General features: G+C 52.8%; 2 protein-coding genes and 1 non-coding gene across 8 annotated transcripts; 2 read left to right on the forward strand and 1 right to left on the reverse strand.

Moving 5' to 3' along the window:
* The first annotated feature begins 1,895 nt into the window (after positions 1-1,895).
* RASGRP4 (RAS guanyl releasing protein 4) lies at positions 1,896-16,149 on the forward strand. Of its 4 annotated transcripts, XM_020881629.2 has the most exons (17): positions 1,903-2,622; positions 5,499-5,683; positions 6,085-6,190; positions 6,313-6,375; positions 7,005-7,136; positions 7,223-7,376; positions 8,777-8,950; positions 10,159-10,275; positions 11,085-11,360; positions 13,087-13,167; positions 13,247-13,351; positions 13,587-13,705; positions 13,816-13,960; positions 15,061-15,097; positions 15,199-15,333; positions 15,457-15,569; positions 15,947-16,149. In XM_020881629.2, the coding sequence occupies exons 1-17, from the start codon at positions 2,600-2,602 to the stop codon at positions 16,001-16,003; spliced, it is 2,022 nt and encodes a 673-aa protein (XP_020737288.2). In that variant the 5' UTR covers positions 1,903-2,599; the 3' UTR covers positions 16,004-16,149. The 4 variants fall into 4 exon arrangements, with proteins under 4 accessions (XP_070307031.1, XP_070307030.1, XP_020737288.2 ...); XM_070450930.1 differs by having other exon boundaries at positions 1,896-2,622; positions 10,162-10,275; positions 15,199-15,569; XM_070450929.1 differs by having other exon boundaries at positions 1,897-2,622; positions 15,199-15,569.
* On the forward strand, positions 11,730-11,803 carry TRNAW-CCA (transfer RNA tryptophan (anticodon CCA)). The gene has a single exon. It is a non-coding gene; the product is annotated as a tRNA-Trp (tRNA).
* A 1,258-nt stretch (positions 16,150-17,407) lies between the features above and the next one.
* On the reverse strand, positions 17,408-21,494 carry FAM98C (family with sequence similarity 98 member C). 3 transcript variants are annotated; one of them, XM_020881656.2, is made up of 8 exons: positions 21,388-21,493; positions 21,133-21,281; positions 20,920-21,054; positions 20,256-20,461; positions 19,941-20,018; positions 19,732-19,848; positions 19,023-19,190; positions 17,408-17,743 (listed from the first exon to the last, which is right to left on the reverse strand). In XM_020881656.2, the coding sequence occupies exons 1-8, from the start codon at positions 21,450-21,452 to the stop codon at positions 17,600-17,602; spliced, it is 1,062 nt and encodes a 353-aa protein (XP_020737315.2). In that variant the 5' UTR covers positions 21,453-21,493; the 3' UTR covers positions 17,408-17,599. The 3 variants fall into 3 exon arrangements, with proteins under 3 accessions (XP_020737315.2, XP_070307038.1, XP_070307039.1); XM_070450937.1 differs by having other exon boundaries at positions 20,920-21,057; XM_070450938.1 differs by lacking the exon at positions 19,732-19,848 and having other exon boundaries at positions 20,920-21,057; positions 21,388-21,494.
* Between the last annotated feature and the right edge of the window lie 1,453 nt (positions 21,495-22,947).

Raw genomic sequence — 22,947 nt, forward strand, 5'->3', positions numbered from 1 at the left:
TTTGCCAGATGGACAGGATGATTCACTGTTCTTTCAATGTGCCCTTCCCTGATCCCTTACCAATAATTTCTAGCATCTGCTCAGGTGCCTGTCAGAGTTTTGGGTCTCCTCCTCACCGCTCATCCTCTTTGCCCTGTTTTCTATCAGAGTGGCTGTCTTTTTCTCTTGCTGACTTGCAACTGTTCCTTTTTTTATACATTCTGGATATTCTTCTCATTGATTTTACTTTTTTATTTTTGGCTTTGCTGGGTCTTTGTTGCAGCGTGCGGGCTTTTTCTAGTTGTGGCGCATGGGCCCTAGAGCACACAGGCTCAGTGGTTGCAGTATGCAGGTTTAGTTGCTCCACAGAATGTGAGATCTTAGTTCCCTAACCAGGGATCAAATCGGCGTCCCCTGCATTAGAAGGTGGATTCTTAACTACCAGACCACCAGGGAAGCTCCTCTCATTGATTTTAGACATTTTAAATATAGTTTTTCCTCTCTGTCATTTGATATTTGTCCCACAGTGTCCTCAATTAAAAGAAATCTTTATTTGGATGTTATTAAATGCACCCTTTTTCTGCCTCATAAGTTTTTTGTGGTTTGCTTGAGAAGTCTTTTCCTTTGTGGTTGCTGGTGTTATTGCTGGTATTAACCATCCCCAAGGGCCATGGGGGTGGTACACATATATACCAGTGCCCAGAGCTTTCTGATCTCACTCCTTGATCCTCCTTTGAGTCCAGGAGGCCTGGAGACACTTTCTCACACTGAGCTCAGTTCAGTCAGGGCCGTTACATCACCTTGTGTGAAGCAGGTGCCGAGGAGATTGGCTGAGAGTCACAAACAGCGCATCACAGAGAGCATCCTTGAGATTAGAGGAGAGAGAAGAGAAAATGCAGGAGGAGGAAAAAGGTGGAGAGGGTCTGAAACCGTATCGCATGGCATGGAATGGAAAAGTTAAAGAGAATGTACTCTGTACTTGTCTAAATGTTCCAGTCTGGGAAAAAAAAAAAAAAATCCATGGTGACTTCTCTCGGTGGAAAAAAGAAAGGAACAAAAATAGACTTCTAGGAACTTCCTTGGTGGTCCAATAGTTAGAACTCTGCACTCCCTATGCAGGGGCCTGGGTTCCATCCCCGGTCAGGGGACTAGACTCCACATGCCTCAACCTAGGACCTGGTGCAGCCAAATAAATAAATATTTTTAAAAATAGACTTATATGAGAGCTTTGGTTGAATGGACTCACTTACTAGGTTTGGCAGAATCATGCTGCAGCTACTACGCCACTCCTGGGTATCTACACTACAGAACTGCGCACTGCTTCGTTCACCAAAAGACAGGGGATGGAATGGTCACAGAAACATTATTCACAGCAGCCCCAAACTGGAAACAACTAAAATGTCCATGACAGAAAAACCGATCAATAGATCATGAACTAATCACATGATGGAAGACTATACAGCAACCAAAATAATGAGCTACAACTAAATATAATACAGAAGAATCACAAAGACACCGGGTTAAATGAAGGAAGCCAGACACAATAGTTGATGCAGTTTATATATATAGCTCAAAACCAGGCAAAACCACTTTGCTAGAAATTAGGCTGCTGGTAACACAAGGGGGCTTATGGGAAACAGAAACATTCTCTCCCTTGATTTGTGTCACATGGACATGTCCAGTTTGTCACCATTCAGCAACCTAAACACTTACGATTTGACTCTTTTTCGTACTTCCATTTAAAAATATGTCAAGCATGACACATTTAGGTAAACGAAAAAAAAAGCACACATACTCAAAAGAAAAGTCTGTTTCTATGAGCATGTTTCTATGTATTTAAACAAACTGGAGGCCAAAAGGTCAGATGAAAGCCAACCATGTGTCAGCCCTGCCTAAGAGGGACAGTGGGATGGGGTGGGGGCTTCCAGGGGGTTAGCTTTCATTTGCAATGTTTTGATAATAACAGTCTTTAAGATTGTGTGAGAATTAAATGAGTTAATATAACAGTGCCTTACAAGTGTGAGGCATACAGTAGGTGCTACATGAGGTTTTCTTATGATAAAAGGAATAGAGTGAAAATGTTTTCTGGGGGCATAAATGGCATTAAAACTAAGCTAGAAATAAAAGAAACAGAAGAAGAAATATACAAAATACCATGTCTTGTGACTTTCCAATCTTCTGTGCATTGTTAGACGTAAGTATGTCCTTACAGAAATACAGACTTTTCTTTCGAGTGTGTGTACATAAATGTGTCATATTAGGCATATTTTCTTTGAAAAGGGCTTTTATTGAAGCATGACAGTGACAGAACAGAGAATCACGGGTCTGGAGATAGAAAGATGGGGGAGATAGAGCCCGCCGGGTGATTGGGGGTGGGGGCCGGCAGCACCGGAAACCTCAGCCTGAAGGGATCCCCAAGTGGGGGGAGGGGGGACCTTTGGTCTCTCCCCAGCCTCTTCCTTCCCCCTGGCCTGGGGCTGGGTGGGGAGGGGCAGTTCCTCTTTCCTTCCCAAGCGCCGCCGAGGAGGCCCCAGCTCCCAAGGGGCTAAGAAGCTGGAGCGTGGTGAGGGGGGAGGAGCTGAGCCTCACTCTTATAAGACCCCCTCCCCCCCCAGGAAGCATGAACAGGAAAGACAGCAAGAGGTGAGAGGACCCTCCCCAAGGAGACCAGGAGCTCCCTAAGCCCCTGGGTCTCTCTCCGGCTGCAGGGAGGGTCGGGGAGGTTCTGACGAGGGGGGGCACGGTCGAGCTACTCTCGCAGCCGCCGCAGAAGCAGGGGGCGCCAGGTGGAAAGATGCTTCGGGGTGTCCAGAGAAAGTTCAGGCTGGGGCTGTTGGCCCCGGGCGGCTGTGCCTTATCCTTGCTCTGCTGGAATTCAAGCTGCTCTGAGCCCATTCTCCCCTGCACCCTTCACGCCCCTCAATCATCCTGGCTCCCCATTCTCCCCTGCACCCTTCACGCCCCTCAATCATCCTGGCTCCCTAGGCTGGGTGTCTCTGTCCTCCTGGGGGTTTTCTTGGCTGCCCACTGGACTGGAAACTCCAGACTCCTGCAGGGCCCTACCCTAGGGGAGGGGAGTGTGCCAAGGGGCAAGGTGGCTTCCCTGCCTCTTAAGCGACTCCTGGCTGTCCCCCGATGCAACGGCGGGGGAGGTGGGGGGCAACAGTCAGAAGGTAAGGGCCTAGCAGCTGGTTATGCCTGCAGGTTCTAGAATAGGCTTCCTATAACCTGGACAAACTTGCTGTCCTGTCCTCACAGGGGCAATGGTGGCTGCATCCCTAGCTGGGGCAGCTTCTCCTTCCTCCCCCGGCTGGTCTCTGATAGCAAAAGGTCCCCTCCCCTATGATATACAGGAGTTTAGTGGTGGAGACCTGGCTGCCTCATTCTCTGGCTGTGTGACCCTAGGTCAGTCACTTGCCCACTCTGTGCCTCAGTTTCTTCTTCAGTCAGTTGAGCAATCATAGCCCCTCTTCAGACAGGCTCATAAGCCCTCGGTGGTACAGCCTAGACCTGTGGTTCTCAAGCATGGGCACACATCAGAGCCACCTGGAGGCCTTCTAAAACACAGGCTTCTGGGCTCACCTCCAAGGTTTCTGACGTCGTAGGTCTGAGGTGGGGCCTGAGAATTTCTATTTATGTCAAGTTCCCAGGTAATGCTGCTGGGATTGGACCTCCTTTGAAAATCTCTGGTCTGAAGATAGGTGTTTACCTCCCTGCCCGGTACACAGTGGGTGCTCAGTAATGCCAGCTGTTACTTGACAACATTCAGTACTGATTTCCTGAGCCCTCAGGATGCTCCAGGGACATAGCAGTGCCCTTGTTATGGGGGGGTCTCCCAATTTCTGTTCACCCCCATCCGCCCAGTCTGGCTTTCAGTTTGCTCCATCACATTCTCTCTCTGCATCTCAAATCTAACTTTCCCACCCCTGGCCACTTAACAACCTTAGCAAACTTAACCCCTTATTTAGCACTTTTGAAGAGCAGGGCATTGAATGTTCATAACAAATTCCTGGGAAAGGTCCCAAGATGACTTTCATTTTTCACGTGAGGAAACTGAGGTCTGAAGAAATGATGTCATTAACATAAAGTTGCACAGCCAGCACAAATTTCTCCAACCCAGTCTTTTGGGGTTTTTTTTTTTTTGCCTCAAGGCATGTGGGAGGTTAGTTTCCTAACCAGGGATTGAACTTGTGCCCCTGGCAGTGTAAGCACAGAGACTACTGCTGGACCAGCAGGGAAGGCCTCCCAACCCAGTTTTGTCTGATTCCCGTGGAAGCCAAGGCTTTCTGCCTGGATTCTGCCCCTCCTTCCCTCACCAGCCCCGTCTCCGCATTACCCTCGCTCCCAGCTAGAACAGGAGCCTCAGGGAGGCGAAGTGCTGAGTGAGGGCTGCTTTTAAACTTCTTGAAGCTGCCGCAGCCGAGGGACCGCGCCCAGCTCTGAAGAGCCCTGGTGAGGCCACGTTGCACCCGTATCTTCTCTCCAGGCTCCAAATCTAGAGACCCAGGCTCCTAGCTGAGACTCCAGTCCTGCTGAAAGGCTGGCTTGGGGAAGGGGCCTGTCACCTTGTGGGGATCACGGAGAGGGGGAGAAGAGAGAAATGAAATCTCAGGGGTCTGCTTCCCTCCTGAGGGCTCAGGGGACAAGGGGTGGGTGTTGGAAGGCAAAGGGGAATTCTTTTTTCTGTTTTTTTTTCCAATTTTTAAAATTCAATAATTTAAATTTATTTATTTTCAGCTGCACTGGGTCTTCATTGCTTTTTTGCCTCGGCTTTCTCTAGTTGTGGCAAGCAGGGGGCTACTCTTCATTGGGGTGCTCGGGCTTCTCATTGTAGTGGCTTCTCTCGTTGCAGAACCCGGGCTGTAGGCGCATAGGCTTCAGTAGCTGTGGTACACAGGCTTAGTTGCTCCATGGCATGTGGAATCTTCCCGGTCTAGGGATCAAACTCATGTCCCCTGCATTGGCAGGTGGATTCTTATCCATTGAGCCAACAGGGAAGCCCTGCAAAGAGGAATTCTGAGGAGCAGCCCTGAAGGCAGAACCTTCCATGATTCCCCCTAGGGAGGACAAGAATAGTTCTGGGGGGTCTTCTCTCCATGATTCCCTGGAAGGTCTGGAGTAACCCATCTGCCAGCAGGAAGTCTCTTTCATGAGGTCTTGGGACCACACAGTCAAGGGGAATTTGGGGGCAGTGGCCGGTGGAGAAGAGGTCTTATGATTCCTGATGGGTCCTTACTAGTTCTGGGGGGTCTTCTCCCATGATTCCCTGGGGGGGCAATCAGGATAGCCTTAGGGTTTTTCCCCCTGGTTCCCTTGGAGTTTGCCTGTAGGAGATGGCTCCCATGATCTGGAGTACTGGGGTTTTCTCCTGTGGATCCAGTGCAGGTCAGGACTAATGCCAGCCCCTTGCCTTTAGGAAGCTTCTCCCAGGATGCCTTGGGGCTTTGGGGTCAAGAAGAATGTTGGGGGTCTGCCTGAAGGAAGGTACTCCCATGAATCCCCAGGGGATGTTCCCACAGGAAATCCCACCAGGAATGCCCAGGCAAGACAGGGGGGCGGGGCCGGCCCCGACAGGCCCGCCGCCACAAGACATGCCCCAGTCCCCGGGAAATCAGCAAGGTCATGGCTTCCATGGCTCTGGGTATGCTGAACGAGGGCGGCTGCAGTGAAGATGAGCTGCTGGAGAAATGCATTCAGTCCTTTGGTGAGTCTCCCCCGTCCCTGGCCAGCCTCCCCCAAGTCTGAGCTTGGGCCAAGCACCCACCTCTCTCCGGGCTCAATTTGAGGGGTACAAAAACAGGAGCAGGAGTATGTGGAATGAATCTCAATAGTAGGAACACAAGAGATACCTGTGTTTCATTTTCCTGACCTGCATGGATGGGGCGGCAGGGTGGGGGTGGGGGGGTCTGACTCTTATTTCCATCTTCAGCATGACTTGCCAGGCACGATGTTGGTCCATGCACAGTCCAGACGAGGAAACTGGAGCACAAGGAGGCCAGGTTGTGTGCCCGAGCTCACAGACGGAGTCACTGGTAGAACTGGGGTTTGAACCAGGCTGTCCACCAGGGGCCATTCTGACCCAGAGTCCCCTTCTCCTGCCTGCAGACTCGGCTGGCAGCCTGCGCCGCGGGGACCACGTTCTCAACATGGCACTTGCCATGCACAGCTGGGTGCTGCCTTCTGCCCACTTTGCTGCCCGTCTGCTGACCTTATATCCTCCCGGGGCCATAAGCAGTGGGTGGAGGGCGGAGGACAGAGACGTGAGAGCCCGTGGGGACGGGGTGAGCTGTTAGGTCTGAGATGCTGGATGACTGAGCCTTGACCGGAACTCAAGTACCAGGAGGCCACAGGGAGCACGCAGGAGCTGAGACGGCTGCAGATCTGTCACCTGGTCAGGTAGGCCTGGGCCAAGACTCCACGCCCATGATGACCCAGGAGCTTCACCGTGCTGCCACCACCCAAAAAAACACTTCCCAGAGACTATGCAGTCCTACTGCCCTACATCCCACTTCTGAGAAACCCCTGGCTTGTTTCCTAAAACCTCCCAGTTCTCCTCCTTAGAACCCTCACTTCTTAGAGAGCCCTGACAAGATCCTATGGACCCTTTCCCAGCTGGTACCCCAAGACCTCCAGCTCAGATTCCTGAAATTCCTGAAACCTCCCATGTACCCACCTAGCTTCTAAGATTCCGCTCACCCTGTTACCCCAAAATCTCACCCCCTTGTCCCCCAACCTAGTCCCTGAGACCCACCCCCACTATTGTGCTTTCAAACCACTTCCCAGAGACTGCCAAGTCTATCCTCCATAGATCCCTCAGCCTGTACTAAGAGGCCCCCAGTCCTACTCCCAGATCTCCTCCCAGCCTGGTGTCTCTCTGAACCCTGGCCTTCCAGAGACCCCCCTGTACATATTTAGAGTCACCACCCCCAAGCCCAGCACCTAGAGATCCCTCAGCCCGAGACCCCTGTCAGAGACCTGCGCCCCTCCCCCCAGCCCCATCCCACCACCTCTAAACCACCCCCCAGGTACTGGCTGACCCAACACCCTGAGATGATGCACCAGGACCCCCAGTTAGAAGAGGTTATAGGCCGCTTCTGGGCCACTGTGGAGCAGGAGGGTAACTCAGTCCAGCAGAGCCTAGGAGACTTCTCCAGTCGGTGAGTCAGCCCCTTCCCCTCCCCACCGACACCCCGACACCTCCCACCCTGAGTCCCTCTAATACCCTGCCTCTCTTTGCCCCCAGGCTGAGCCCGGGTGGCCCAGGCCCCCCACACCCCACGAGCAGCCCAGGCCTGGGCAAGAAGCGCAAAGTGTCCTTGCTTTTCGACCACCTGGAGACTGGGGAGCTGGCAGAGCACCTCACTTACCTGGAGTTCCGGTCCTTCCAGGCTATCACAGTAAGGACCCCTCTCCTCCCAACTGGAGATGGCGTAGGGTGGAGCGGGGCCAGGCTGGGGCCAGGCAGGACTGAGAGGACCCAAACTGTCAAACTTGGGTGCTAGAGGGTACAGGAAAATGAGTTAAGCTGGCTGAGTACAGAGCCCCCAGGGTTCACCTCCCATCAGCGCCTTCCTACCTGTGTGACTTTGAATTAGTTTCTCAGCCTCTCTGGGACTCAGTTTTCTCATGTGTAAAAAGGAGGTCATAATATTTCATTGGCTTGTTGGGGAAATTAATATGTCCATTTAAAAGTGCTCATCACAGGGGACTACTCTGGTGGTCCAGCGGCTAAGACTCTGCTTTCAATTCAGGGGGCTCAGGTTCGATCCTTGGTCAGGAAACTAGATCTCACATGCCGCAACTAAGAACCAGTGCAGCCAAATAAATAAATATTTTTAAAAGGCTTGTCACAGTGCCTGGCACATAGTAAGTGCTCAAAATATTTTTATTAATTGTTCATTTATTTGAGAAGCATTTAAATACCCTGTGCCTTGGCCTGTTTTCTGTAAAAGGGGGACTTAGTTCCTGCCCCATAGGTACCTGGTGGCTCAGATGGTAAAGAATCCACCTGCAGTGCAGGAGACCCGGGCTCGATCCGTGGGTAGGGAATTTCCCCTGGTGAAGGGACCCACAACCCACTCCAGTATCCTTGCCTGGAGAATCCCATGGGCAGAGAATCCTGGCGGGCTTCAGTCCATGGAGTCACAAAGAGTTGGACACAACTGAGCAACTAACACTCATTTTCATAGAATCAGTGCCTGATCCAGAGTAAATGCCATCCAGTTGAACACTTGAAATTGGCATAATTTGACATATTTTACCTACTCAAATGATCATTTAAAATGCTTCAAACTATGTATGTATTTAGTTATTGCCATCTTGATGTCATTTTGAGGGCAGGTGGGGACCTGTCTCCTTAATGTGAAAATTTCCTGACTGTACACTGCAGTGGATGTGGGTATGTAATGTTGACCCCTTGTGCAGAACAAATAGCAGTTAGTTCTGTATCCTCTTCTGTACACAAGTCAGGTATACTGTTGAGGGCAATAGACTGGGTTCCCATTGTGACTTGGGCCTGTGTGACCCTGGGCAAATTACTAAGCCCCTCTGTGCCTCAATGACCTCATCTGTAAAATGGGAATCATATAATATTCAATTCATCAACTTGTAAGGCTATGACAGAGGGCTCAGAATAGTGCCCAGCTTTCCTTAAACGTTTCTCCTCAGATGAGAGGGGACCATGGTGACATGTGATGGCCTGGCTAGGACATCGGAGGTCGTGACTGCTTGGTGTACGGGCGTGTGAGGGGTAGGGCCTGAGCGCCAGGGCCCACCCTGACGCCCACCTCTCCCCCAGCCCCAGGACCTGCGGGACTACGTTTTGCAGGGCTCTGTGCGGGGCTGCCCGACCCTGGAGGGCTCCGTAGGTCTCAGCAACAGCGTGTCCCGCTGGGTGCAGGTCATGGTGCTGAGCCGTCCGGGGCCTGCACAGCGGGCGCAGGTGCTGGACAAGTTCATCCACGTGGCACAGGTGAGACCCGCCTTCTGAACACCTGCCCCGAGGGGCTCTTGGGCTGTGACGTCACCATCTCCTGGCCCCGCCCTGCCGCCTCTCGTCCCACCCTGGCCATGCCCCAGAGGCCTCAGTCCCATCGTTCCAACTCAGGACTGTGATGGCACTTCTTCCCTGGCCTTGATTTCACCACGCAAACCCGCCATGGCCCCACTCCTTGGTCCCAGATGTGGCAGGTGACAACGTTCGTCCTGACCCCGTCACCAAAGCCCTGTGCCCAAATATTCTGTCGCCAGGACAACGGAAGAGGAGGCTCTTTCTTGCCTCCACCTTTGCCTCATCCCCTGCCCCGGTCCCTAGGCCCCAGCTGCCTCTTCAGAACAGTGACAGCATCCGGTCCCATCACTGCAGGTCTCCCTAGGCCCCGCCGCGCCCTCCTCCCCCCCCCCGCCCCTTTTCCCCCCTCCCCCCTCCTCCTAGGTTCCCTCCCTTCTGGAGAAAAGGGAAGCCCTCCTTCCCCCAGCTGGCCGCGCCCCCTTGCGTACTTCCTCGCAGACCACGCCCTTCCTCTGGCGTCTTTCCTCGTCTTGCTTCCCCTCCTTGGTCCGCTAGACTTAGAGGTTCTGGCCTCTACCTGGGGTCTCCTCAGTCTGAGCATCTTATTTCTCCCTGGCCCCACCTTCTCCCCCCAGCGACCTCCGCTCTTAAACTTGAAAAAGGGGAGGATGAGGCTATTGCTCCTGGTGACTGGCTGACCCCGCACCTGTCTCTCATCTACCTGACCCCTCCGTATCACTCTAGCCCCATTCACCTCTGCCCGGCCCCTAACTCCCGCCCAGAGCACAGGCCGTCTTACCCCTCTTCACCTGACTCCCAGGGCAGAGACCGCCTACTTGCCTGACACCCTAACATCTCTCTGAATCCTCCACGCCTGACACAGACCTGTTGAGTCCCCAAACCGGTCCAACTCCCCGTACTCGCCTGACTCCCCCCATTTTCATCTGACTTCACATTAGTCTATTATCTGCATGACTCCCGGGTAATGCCCACATACCTGCTTGCGGCCCACCCCTGCCTGACACATCTCACCTGTCTGATGCCTACATAGCACCCCTCCCCACATGCTTAAGACTTCATCTCAGCTGGGGGGATGCTGTCACTTGAACCCCCAATTTACCTGTGCTCCGTGTAGTACCCACCACTTCTGCATCACCTTCTCTCCCTAGAAGCTCCTCCAGCTGCACAATTTCAACACGCTGATGGCAGTCACAGGCGGCCTCTGTCATAGTGCCATCTCCAGACTCAAGGACTCCCATGCCCACCTGAGCCCTGACAGCACCAAGGTGAACCCCCACTTCCCTCCCCAAAGTTCCAGTGATCAAGTACTTTGGAGCCCACACTTTTCCCAACCCCCTCCACCCCTTCCCAGGAGCCCTGGAGCCACCTGGAGACCTTTCTTCTCCAAATCCGACAGACCCCAGGCTTTGTCCTCCTCTCTCACTCTTCCTCCCTCTTCACCCATGGTGCTGACCTCTCTCTACTGAGTGTCTGGTCCTGAGCGGCACTGGAGGGAGACAGATAGGAGATGCTAGCAGAGAACTTGCAGTCTAGGTGGAGAGTGAAATGATGCCTCCAGGGATACCAACATTTGGGCCACCCATGGGAGGAGCATGGGTTGGGGGTATCCTGAAAGTGTCTTTTTTTTTTTTTTAAAGTGTCTTAAGGAGAGTGCGTCATCCATGAGTCTGGTGTGTGGCTGAGGTCAGGACATGGCAGGATATTAGGCTAGAGATGCCCCAGGGTGGGGGGCAGGGAGGATCCTGTTGTCATTTGCAAGTTCAGCTAAGGTGTCTGGCCTTTATCTAGAGGGCAGTGGGGAGTTAGGAAAGATGACAGCACCCATGATCAGAGTTGGGTTTTTGAAAAATCACTCTGGCCTGGAGAATGGGAGATAGTGGGGCCTTTATGAGATGGGAACCCAAGAAAAAGAGCAGTCTGGGTAGTGCTGAAGCCAGTGTGGGACAGGGAGGGGCTTGGGGAGAGTTCCAGGATGCCATTGGGCCCCTGGGGGTCCAGAGGCTGGTGGGTACTCCCCTTCAGGGAGCTGGGGGAACAGAGCCAGCCTCCCCCATTCCATGCCCCTCCCACACAGGCCCTGCTGGAGCTGACAGAGCTCCTGGCAGCCCACAACAACTACGCCCGTTACCGCCGCACCTGGGCTGACTGCACGGCCTTCCGGCTGCCTGTTCTGGGAGTGCACCTCAAGGATCTGGTGGCCCTGAACGAGTCGCAGCCTGACAGGTTGCCTGATGGCCGCCTGCACCTGCCCAAACTGAACAGTCTCTACCTGCGGCTGCAGGAGCTGGCAGCCCTGCAGCGACAGGAACCCCCAGGCAGTGCCAGTGAGGACCTTCTGCACCTGCTCACGGTGAGCTGCCCTGAGCTGCCGCGGCTGAGCTCCCAAAACTGCACCTGTAGGGCCCTGAGATTTAGGATCCTGGCGGATGAAGCTCAGGACAGAATAGTAGAATAGCACTGGAATGCATGGGCTTTGAAGCCAGAACTTGTAAGTTTTGTTTTTGTTTTCTCCTGTGTGACTCAGGCAAGTCACTTAACTCCTCAGCCTCAGTTTCCTTAACTGCAAAATGGGAATACTAATAGGACCTACTTCAGAGAGTGATTGAAAAGAATCAATAATATAATTCATGTAAATATCACTCATATAGTTCACACAAAGTACTTAAAATAGTATCTGGAACACAGTGAGCTCTATATAAGTAATGCATTTTGAGGGACTTCCCTGATGGTCCAGTGGCTAAGACTCCAAGCTCCCAATGCAGGAGGGCCCAGGTTCGATCCCTGGTCAGGGAACTAGATCCCACATGCTGCAACTAAGAGTTTGCACACCACAACTAAAGATCCCACATGCCACAACTAAGACCTGGCACAGCCAAATAAAATGAGTTTTTCCCCCAATTCGCCAAGGAACTCAAACTTCCATTGATCTGAGCTCCAGCATTGCTTTGGGCTTTTGTACTCCTAAACTTCAAGGTTCTGAGCTTCTCACACCAACAGATCAAAATTCCAAGCTATAACATATTCAGGAATCTAAGCAAAAAGATAATAAGTTATTAATCATTTTCTGTGTGCCAGACACCATGTTAAACAGTACCCAGAGAGCACCTCATTCCATCCTCACACCCCTACAAGGAAGGGATCCTTATTTACCCATTCTACAGACTGGGAAACTGAGGCCCACAGACGTAAGGCCATTCGCCTCCTGTCCCACAGCAGGCCAGCTTCAGAACATGAGTGTTAACATATGTTAACCATCACACTATGTCCCAAGACTGCGAGTGTGCAGTTCTGGCTACATTTTGTTTTACATAGATAGATAGGAAGATAGAGGATTTCTTTCTAAAGAGCAATAAATTGACAGAGACTGGGATTTGGAGGACCATGTAGTCAAAGACTGAAAAGTTGACTTTCAAATCCTAAGTCAGGACCACCAGCAAATTGAAAATGTGGGGCTCCTTGTTTGAAATTATTGAGAATTTCAAGAGGGTGACAGCAGGGCCTTAAATGAACCGAAGGCCCTTCTACATGTGGGGCCTGCCTCTGAAGCTGGTCCTGTCCTCTGATGATTGATGCCTAAGCTGCTATGCTTTGCTGGCTCTGAGGCCATCAGCCCAAATATTTATTGAGCACTAGCTGTGAGCCAGGCATTACTTTAGGCACTTAGGCTCACAGCAGTGTGTGCATCAGGGGGTGGGGGGGGGGGGGGGGAATTGCTGTCTTGTGGGGCTGACTTCCTTGTGGGGGAGATAGCCAGTGAAAAAAGTAAATAAGTAAATCATATGGTCTTTTAGATAATAGGTGCTATAGAGAAAACTAAAGCAGAAACAGACAATGAAAAGTGATAGAGGCTTGCAATTCTAAATAGGATCAAAAAAACCTCAATGAGAAGATGGTGTTTCTGGACTAGGAGGCCAGCAGTATGGACAGTGAATGGGGGCTCAGTGGGAGAAAGGACCATGGAGGACCCAGGAGAGAGGGGTTTTGGAAAGAGGAGGAGATTGGGGGTCCGGGCAGTCCTAGCTTGCAGGGAGGAGGATGGACACAAGGAGGATCCTTAACATCCTGCCCATCCCCAGCTTTCCCTGGATCTCTTCTACACGGAGGACGAGATCTATGAGCTTTCCTATGCCCGGGAGCCCCGCTGTCCCAAGAGTCTGGTGAGACCCCAGCCCTGACCTCTGACCTCCAGCCCAAGCCTCTGCCCTGACTAACTGTGCCCCTCTGTCCCTGCCCCAGCCACCCTCCCCCTTCAAGGCACCCCTGGTGGTGGAGTGGGCCCCTGGTGTGACACCCAAGCCTGACACGGTCACTCTGGGTCGGCATGTGGAGCAGCTGGTGGAGGTGAGGAGGAGCCCTGAGCCGGAGGAGGGATCTAAGACTGTGGGGACCCCAGGGACTTCCCTGGTGGTCCAAGGGTTACAACTCCACACTGCCAACGCAGGGGGCACGGGTTCGATCCCTGGTCAAGGAACTAAGATTGCACATGCTGTGGGGTGTGGACAGAAGATTAAAAAAATAAGATAATGGTGGAGACCCTGATCTGACCTTACTTTTCCCTTCCCATGCTCCTCCCAAGTCTGTGTTCAAGAACTATGACCCTGATGGCCGCGGCACCATCTCTCAGGAGGACTTTGAGCGACTCTCAGGCAACTTCCCCTTTGCCTGCCACGGCCTTCACCCACCCCCCCGCCAGGGGTAGGTGCTCCCGACTCCTGGGTTCCCGTAAGATGAGGACCTGGGGTAGCCAGGACTCCTGGGTCTGGGAGAACAGGGCCAGGCCTGCTAAAGTACAGTCTCTCCCCCAGGAGTGGCTCCTTCAGCCGTGAGGAGCTGACAGGATACCTGCTCCGGGCCAGTGCCATTTGCTCCAAGCTGGGCCTGGCCTTCCTGCACACCTTCCAGGAGGTCACCTTCCGCAAGCCCACCTTCTGTGACAGCTGCAGTGGCTTCGTGAGCATTCTGCCCACCGTCACCCTGAGGGCCCCCTCCTGGAGCACCCTAACTGTTCACAGCCTGGGCTGGGAAAGCCAACCCTTGCTTGTGGCGCTCACAACCCCCAAGCCCCAGATAATCCCCATATTTAGGAAAATCCTCCAGCCTCAAATAGTCCCCGTACTTCACAGGGAAGCCTGGTGCTTCAATTCGTGGGGTCACAAAGTCAGAAACAACTGAGCGACTCAACAACAAATACTTCACAGAAACCCTAAATAATGGATATTCCCTACACCCTGGGTAACTCTGAAGTCTAGATAATGCCCAAATCCCAATCTCCATCCTGGATAATTGACAAACCCTGGATAATAAGGGCTTTCCAAGTGGCACAGAGGTAAAGAATCCACCTGCCAATGCAGGAGTCACTGGAGACACAAGTTCAATCCCTGGGTCGGGAAGATCCCCTGGAGGAGAAAATGGCAACCCACTCCAGTATTCTTGCCTGGGAAATCCCACAGAGGAGTCTGGCGGGCTACAGTCCATGGGGTTGCAAAGAGTCAGATACAACTGAGCATCCACCCACTGGACTGGATGGGTAGATGATCTGCAAACTGAATCAGGCTCCCAAGTCTCTAGGCCTCAGATGATTCAAACGCTACGATTTCTAAAACAAGTTGGATTTGGAAATCTGTCCTCCAATCTGTGGAATGGACAGATCTCTCACTCCCAAACCAAGACTGATTCGCAAACCTTGGATTGCTTTCCAAATTCACTTTTTCATTCACTGAATAAACAATGAGCACCTCCAGGGTGCTAGGCACAGTTATAGACTCTGGGCGGGGATGGAAGGGGACAGGCGGAAACAGAACAGACACAACCCCTGCCCATAGGATTTAAGTTTTATTAACTCCAGATTTTGTCCGATTCTCATATCATAGGTGACTCTCCAAACTTGGGATAAATTTCCAAATTCATTTAGTCTCCCAGACCCCACATAGGCCTCTAGCCTTGGGAACTTCCAAAACCTGGATGGTTTCCTCCAGACCGCCCTTATCCCTACCCCAATCACAGCCCTCCCTGTCCTAGCCTAGGTAACCTGTTCTGCTCTCTCTTCCCAGCTTTGGGGTGTCACCAAGCAAGGCTACCGCTGTCGGGGTGAGTGGAGCATCAGTAGAGAAAGGGGAGCTAGGACCTGCAAGCTGGAAGAAGGGGGACGTGGACTGGGCCTCTGGCACTAACCTCTGAATCTCCCCCAGACTGTGGGCTGTGTTGCCACAGACACTGCAGAGACCAGGTGAAGGTGGAGTGTAAGAAGAGGCCAGGGGCCAAGGGCGATGCGAGTCCCCCGGAAGCCCCTGTCCCATCCACTCCAGTTCCCCAGGCCAGCTGTGGTAAGACCCAGGGTGTGGCAGTCCTGGGAAAGGGGGCCTGGTGGACGGATGGGGATTCATTCTGTGGTCATGAGGCCTTTCCCATCATACCTACGTCCCTCCCATCTGCACCCCTGCACACAGGCTCTGAGGACCATCTCTCCTACACGCTGTCCCTGGAACCTGAGCCTGGGTGCCACGTCCGCCATGCTTGGACCCAGACAGAGGCCCCCCACCCCTCCTGGGAACCAGAGACGGTGAGGAGGAACTGCCCCCACCCCCAACTGGATACCGGGAGACCAGCCTAGTTGCCTGGGGGAACCCAGACAAGACTTGGGGAAGCACAGGAAAGTGAAACGATGCAAAAGTCCTCAACTGCTTGGGTAGGAGGGTGTAGATATGGGTTAATTTTTAATGTTGATAGCAATTTCAGTATGTTGGTGGGGAGGGGAAGGGGTAACCCCTAGTACAAAAGAAAAAGTGAGTTTAGGAAGAAAAACAAAAAGAAAACCAGAAGATGTCAAGAATAAGGCCAAATAGATCAGACACTATTAATAAATAGTGGAGTAAATTCCCCTCAGTGAACCTGAACATCGTACACTCCCCACATCACCCCATGTTATCCTCCTTCCAGGTCCCTCTGCCAGCGAAGGCCTCACCACCCACTGAGTCCTCCAAGCTGAACTCCTAGATGTTGCCTTGGTCTCATCTCTTCCCCACTTCCTCCTCCAGAGTCAGTCTCAAGTCCTATTATTCTGTCTCCTTCCCATCCACACGGCCTCTGTTGAAGCTTCTGTCCTGTCTTACTCCAAAAGAAAGTTATTTTCTTCTTTTGCATCAGAGTGGCTGTTAATTGTATTCCCTTTTCTTGCATGTGATATCCGTGCAGCTCTGTATTGGATACGTTTAGACCTAGCCTAGGTGGCTCAGTGGTCAAGAATCTACCTGCCAGTGTAGGAGACGGGTTGGATCCCCGGGTTGGGAAGATCCCCTGGATGAAGGGAATGGCAGCCCACTCCAGTATTCTTGCCTGGAGAATCCCATGGACAGAGGAGCCTGGCAGGTTATATATAGTCCGTGGGGTCGCCAAGGGTTGAACACGACTGAGTGACTAAACAACCTCATCATCTTGCCAAGTCCTTAAATTCCCATTTTACAGATGAGGAAACAGGCTCAGCAAGGTCAAACTGCTCACCAACACAGACAGAACTCCTGAATGTTAAGTGTCAGGACTCACACCCAGCTTGTCCACCTCTCACATGGAAGCTACTGACCAATATACTGCACTGATGTCAGCATGGGTCAGGAGCAGGAGGGGACAGCGGGTAGAGTTCCAAACTCTGAGGTGGGAGAGAAGGCCAGAGAAAGGGTAGAACAGGGAGGGAGCCTCTGAAACCTAAGTCAGATCAAATCCCTCCTCTGCTTAGAGCCTTCCGGTGGCTCCATCTCACTCAGGAAAACCAGAGCTGTCACTGTGCCCCACCCCATATGGTCTGCCCCTGTCACCTCTCCAGCCTCCCCTCCCAGCACTCACCCCTCACTCATCCTGCTTCAGCTACACTGGCCCCAGTGGTCGCTGATCATGCCCAAAACTACTCCTACCTCAGGACCTTTGCACAGGACACTCCCTCTGCCAGGAGGGGGGTCCACGTGGCTCCCTCTCTGGGGTTTAGGTCAAGTATCACCTTCTTAGTGAGCCCTCCCGGGACCACACAAAGCTGCAATTCCCCCCATAGTCCCCCAATCCTGCCTTCCTGCTTTACTTCTCTCCAAAGCCCTTTCCTCATCTGACAAACTAAACTTTCTTGTCTGCCCTTCCTCACCAGAAAGGTAGCTCCAGAAGACCAGGGAGTTTTATTATCTGTATCCCCAGTGCCTAGGACAGGGCTGGCACACAGTGGTTACTGACAGATATTTGTCCAATGCCTGCCTGTCTCCTGCCCCATGCCCACAGGAGCAAAGGTTGTTGCTGAAGAGAACAGGACTTGAAGGGTCAGAGCAGCAGGGGCCTGTTCAGACCCAGGGGACAGAGACCTCCAATCACCTCAAACCTGAGCACCCCTGACCTGGCCCCCACAGAGACAGGTCCTAGGACTGTCATAAATTAGATTTATTTTCCAGAGAACACGGTCCTTGGTGTTGAATGGCAGATGCAGGGAGGACTTTTGGGGCCTCAGGAACAGGGAATATGGGGCTGGGATGCCAGGTGCCAAGAGAAACCCTCAGAGTGACTCCTTGGAGATTAGCATTACATGAAGGAACCCTCTCCGCAATCACCAGTCCCTCTTTACTTCTTCTTCTTCTTGCGGCCCCAGCACTGGTGGCCTGCCTTCCGCCCGCCTCCGTCCTCTCTTCTGCTCTGCCAGCTGGGCATGGGAGCCTCCAGCTCATTTGGGCGGCCCCCCCGGTCTGGAACGCTGCCCATAAGCACCTGAGAGATGATTAGATTTGAGTTTCAGAGAAGAAAAACATCTTGAACAAGGGGACCAGAGACCCAAGAGAACAGCAGGAAGGGAAGGGCAGATTTTTGGACTTCCCTGGTAGTCCAGTAGTTAAGACTCCACACTCCCAATGAAGGGGGCACAGGTTTGATCCTTGGTCGGAGAACCAAGATCCTGCATGCTGCATGGTACAGTGGTGGGGGCTGCGTGGTGGGAGATACAGTCTTGGAGCTTTCAGTCAAGGGGCCTCAGCAAAAGGGGAATAAAGGGGAGGGTGATGATAAGAGGTCCACATCCCCAGAAATATGAATGAGGGCACTTCAGCTTTTGTCTGTTTCATATTTGGGCTTTGTATAACATTTCCAGAAAATCAGTGTTTTGGTTTTTTTTCTTAACTTAAAATTTTGCTTCACTTTTTGCTGTGCTAGATTTTATGCCCTAAGAATCATATGTGTGCTCAGTCGTTTCAGTCAGGTCCAATTCTGTGATCCTGTGGACTGTAACCCGCCAGGCTCCTCTGTCCATGGGATTCTCCAGGCAAGAATACTGGAGTGGGTTGCCATGCCCTCCTCCAGGAGATCTTCCTGACCCAGGAACTGAACCTGTGTCTCTTATGTCTCCTGCATTGCAGGCAGGTTCTTTACCACTAGTGCCCGCTAGGAAGCCCAGGTCATATAAGACTATTTAAACAGAGAGGTATGAGGCTAAATTTTAGCCTAATCATTTGAACAGAGGATAGTTTTGCTTTTAAAAATGGTTAAGAGACTTCCCTGGTGGTCCAGTGGCTAAGACTCTGAACTCCCAGTCCAGGGGGCCCAGATTCAATCCCTGGTCAGGGAGCTAGATCCCACATGCTACAACTAAGACCCAGAGCAGCCAAATAAATAAATAAATAAAATTTTAAAAAATAAATAAATAAAAATGGTTAAAACCCAAAACAACAGACAGACTGAGGTGATGGGGAGGATTTTAAACCAAAGCAGGAGAGGTGGGCAAGGATTCAGTAAAGAGATGGACTTTGTTTTGAAGGGCACTGGGGAGCCATAGAAGGGGAAGGACATGGTCAGATTTTTGAGTTGGAAAGTTCCTTCTAAATGCCATGTGGAGAGGGAAGGATAGAGTGGTGAGTCCAGAGGCCAGGAACCTAAGGAGAAGGCCAGAGCAGCAGCCCAGGCAGGAGAGGACAAGCTCGTCCAGGGCAGAGGCAGCTGAAAGGCCAGTTTGAAGGCCAAGGGTGTTTGGCGCCCTTCCCCAGTCCCAGGTGCTCACCTTGTTGATGGCACAGGAAGTCCCTCGGCGGGCAGTCTTGCTAGTGGCTTGGACAAGGCGAGACAGATCAGCTCGGGCAGCCAGGACGTGTGCAATGGAGACATCTGATTCTGAGGTCAGAGCCTCTCGAATTGGGATCAGTACTGCCTTCATGGCCTCTCCTTGGGCCTACAAGTTAGTGGGAGAACATACCCATGAGCCCTCCCCAGATGGGACCTGAATCTTGAAAGCATCTCTCTTCCCTTCTCAGGCCCACATCTTTTTTTTTTTTTTTAATATTTCATTAAGATTTTTGTTTGTTTTATCAAAGTATAGTTGACTTAGAATGTTATATGCTTCCTACATCTTTTATGTATGTTTTTTTGGGGAGGAGGCATGCCACGCAGCATGCAGCACCAGGGATCCTAGCTCCCCAACTAGGGATTGAATCCCTGCCCTCTGCAAGGGAAGCATAGAGTCTTAACCACTGAGCTGCCAGGGAAGGCCCTCATATCTTTTAATAAGGAGTGCTGCTCTAAATACCCTCCCTGCTCAGACCAGGAAATTCTAGAATGCCCTGGCGGCCCAGATTCCAGATCCCCAACCTCACAGGATTCTAAAATGTCCTAAGTCTCAGAATCAGCAAGAGGGTCATATTCCTGGCCCTCCCTTCCTCCCCGCTGCAGCCGCAGCTCCCACAACTGCTCCCGCCTAGGTCTTCTGCCCACACCTCAGCCCGATCACTCCAGTGGAAAGCAGATGTGGTGAGGTCAAGGCGCTTGAGAAGGAGGCAACGGCGGCAGCCGTACTGATCCCGCAGGCTTTGGGACAGAGACGCCAACGCTTCCTGGGGGGAAAGGTCTCAGTCACTCCAGGGGTCGCCCTCACTCCCATCTCTGGATGAGAACACTCTTCACTTAAAGCCATACACAACCTTACCCATCTGGGTGCGTCCAGTGGGTGGTTGAGGAGGGGCTGCAGGTACTCTGGGGGCAGGGAAGACAGCAGCTCGGAGATCTGATGGGAGGAGGAGGAAGATAGAGTTAACTGCACAGAAATCGGATAGACTCCTCTGTGAACCCCAGTTCCCTATGACCCTGAGGACTCCGGCCATAGAACCAAGAATGGCAGTCACAATTCTGCTGATGAAAACATCAGAGGGGGTGGCACTCCTCCTGGAGCCTCTTTTGGAGAGGGGGCTCTCCCCCTTCGAGTAAAGTGGGGTGGCCCCGGTGTGGAGGGAACTCTGGCTACCTTGGCATGCAAGTCACGAAGCAGCTGACAGGCTGGGGTCCCCCGCGTGGGTCTGGGCAGCCCCAGGGCTTGGAGAGTAAGGATCAGTTCCTGGACCATGTCAGGTCCCTCCTCTGCCCCCTCCCCACAGAATGGCTCAGGGTTGGGATCCAGACGGGAGCGCAGGCGGAGAAGGCGGGCGGCCTGGACCTCAGAGCAGAGAAAGCCTAAAAGTAGGGGAAAGGAACAGTGCAGTCAAGGAGGGCCACCACCCCACCTACCCGGGTCGAAAAGTTCAAGCGGCTTCGAAACTTCCCGCCTCCTAGTTCCACCCACCTAGAGCCCTGACTCCACCACCAGGATAAGCTCCACCCACTTCGAGATCTAGCTCCTTCTACAGAATTCAAACCCTGCCCACTTCGGAACCACCCTGTCAGACTCCGTTACCCAATTTACCTGAGCTTCAAGAATCTCCATCAGAATCCTAACCCCGCCCACCTCAGAGCCCTTAGCCCGCCCCAGTGTTCTACTCCACCCGCCTCCCACCCGCTCAAACGCCTCAAAGTTTTGAGCATGCCCCCTGGGGACTGGGGGAATCCTGGCTCCACCTCAACGTGCGGAGCCCGCCCAGCTAGAGGCTGTAGCCTCGCCCACTTCCGCATCCCGGCCCGCCCCGCCAGCTCACGCAGCAGGCGCAAGCGCGCGTTGGGTTCCCGCAGTGAGGCCGCGCAGTCCCCGCCGCAGAGCTCGCGGTCCGGGCAGTGCAACTCCCTCAATAGGCCGGCCAACTGCCGCAGGAATTCCTCCTCAGCGCCGGGACCTACTGGAGGCGGGAGATGGTCAGGGCGTGGCGGCGGCACCCAAGGCTCCAAACCTCCCGACCTCCCTCCATGCGTACCGTCGCCGGCGCTCAACGCCTCCGTGCCCTCCTCTCGCTCCCGCTCCAGGGCACCCAGAGTCGCCAGCTCCGCCGCCAGCCGCGCGCACAGCGCCCTGAAGTCTGGGCACGAGGTGCCCGGCGACGCCGCCCCCGGGCAACCCTCATACCTGCGGCGCCGCCGAAAGAGCGGGAGGGTGTGGGAGAGGTTAGTAAGAATTTCTGAGGGAAGACCTGCCCCTTCCTGCACCCCCAGCCACACTCGGCTCCCCTTACCCCAGGGCCAGCAGGTCCCGGGCCACTGCGGCCCACTCCTGCTCTTCGGCCTCCGCCCCCTCCATGCGAGTGTCGCCTCTTCGTCAGGCGCGCGCCCCCTGCCGGTCGGTGGGAGGCTCCGCCCCAGGAGCGGCGTGCGCGCGGCTCCTATAACTGACCAATCAGCCTCTTCTCGCTAAGGGCCTTCGTCATTCCAATTGGTGTAGAAGGAGGTAGAACCCGCCCCCAGGTTCCTCGCTTTAGCCGAATACTAGAGCGCGTCCCTTTGGGTAACCAGTCAGGACGCTGGAAAACCCACCTGGCTTTGTAAAAGTCCAGAGCAGGCGTTTTGGATCCCGGCTGTCGCGACAGACCAGCGGTGTCGCTCCTGCTGCGACATAGAAGCAGCTTTTCCTCCGACTCCCTCAAATGCCCTCTGCTCTTAAAGCATCCCATACCAAATATTGTTCTCCCAACTCCGCTCTAAGTCCAGAAACCCGTTTCCTCCTTTCCTATTTAGAGCTGGAATTCTCTCAGGGACCAAGAATCCCAGTTACTCACACAGCCGAGTTAGTCTTCATCGATCACAGTGCGCCCATCGATCACAGTATGCACCTTCACCCCTCTGCCTCACTAAGCCTTTTCAGAGAGGGAGCAAGGGCAATATACCATGGTGATTAAGAGACTGCACTCCACCAGTGCAATTTGGTCCGCAGGCAAAGGTTAGGTATTTGATTCCACCATTCACCGTCGTTGTGTTCCTGCTAAGTTGCTTGACATCTGTGTAATAAGTGTAATAACGCTTATCTCTTACAGTTGTTTGTGAGGATTAGTCACAAGTAAGTGCTTAACAGACATCTAAGGGGTACTCAATTAAAAATGACTAACAGAGAGACTTCCCTGGCTGTCCAGTGGTTCAGCCTCCACCCTTCTACTGGAGGGAACACTTGTCCAATCTCTGATTTGGGAACTAAGATATCGTATGCCACCTAGTGCATTTCGTGTGTGGTACTAGGCTAGGTATTTTATCTCCCATTTTATGGAAGAGAAAACTGAGGTGCAGTAAGGATGAATCACAGAGTGAGTTGCATGGTAGTGCCAGGACTCAAATTCAGATCTGATTCCAAAATCCATGCTTTTAACCACTTAACCTATTTCTATTATTACTGCTGTTGCTTTTGTAGCTGTTGTTCATATTATTTTTCCAGGTTTACTCTCTTCCCAACTCTGTCCTGATCTCCAGTAGTTTCTAGATAGTTCTACTGGGAGTGAGAATAGACTGGAAGTAGAGACTCTGAGGAGAAAAAGAGCCAGAACCTGATTCTTAGGGGGAGCTGCCAAGTCACTTCAGTTGTGTCCGACTCTGTGCAACCTCATAGACATCAGCCCACCAGGCTCCCCTGTCCCTGGGATTCTCCAGGCAAGAACACTGGAGTGGGTTGCCACTTCCTTCTCCAATGTGTGAAAGTGAAGTCGCTCAGTTGTGTCCAACTCCTAGCGACCCCATGGACCACAGCCTACCAGGTTCCTCTGTCCATGGGATTCTTCCAGGCAAGAGTACTGGAGTGGAGTGCCATTGCC

This window comes from Odocoileus virginianus, chromosome 20 (genome assembly GCF_023699985.2).
Source record: "Odocoileus virginianus isolate 20LAN1187 ecotype Illinois chromosome 20, Ovbor_1.2, whole genome shotgun sequence".
NCBI classification, from domain to species: Eukaryota; Metazoa; Chordata; class Mammalia; order Artiodactyla; family Cervidae; genus Odocoileus; species Odocoileus virginianus.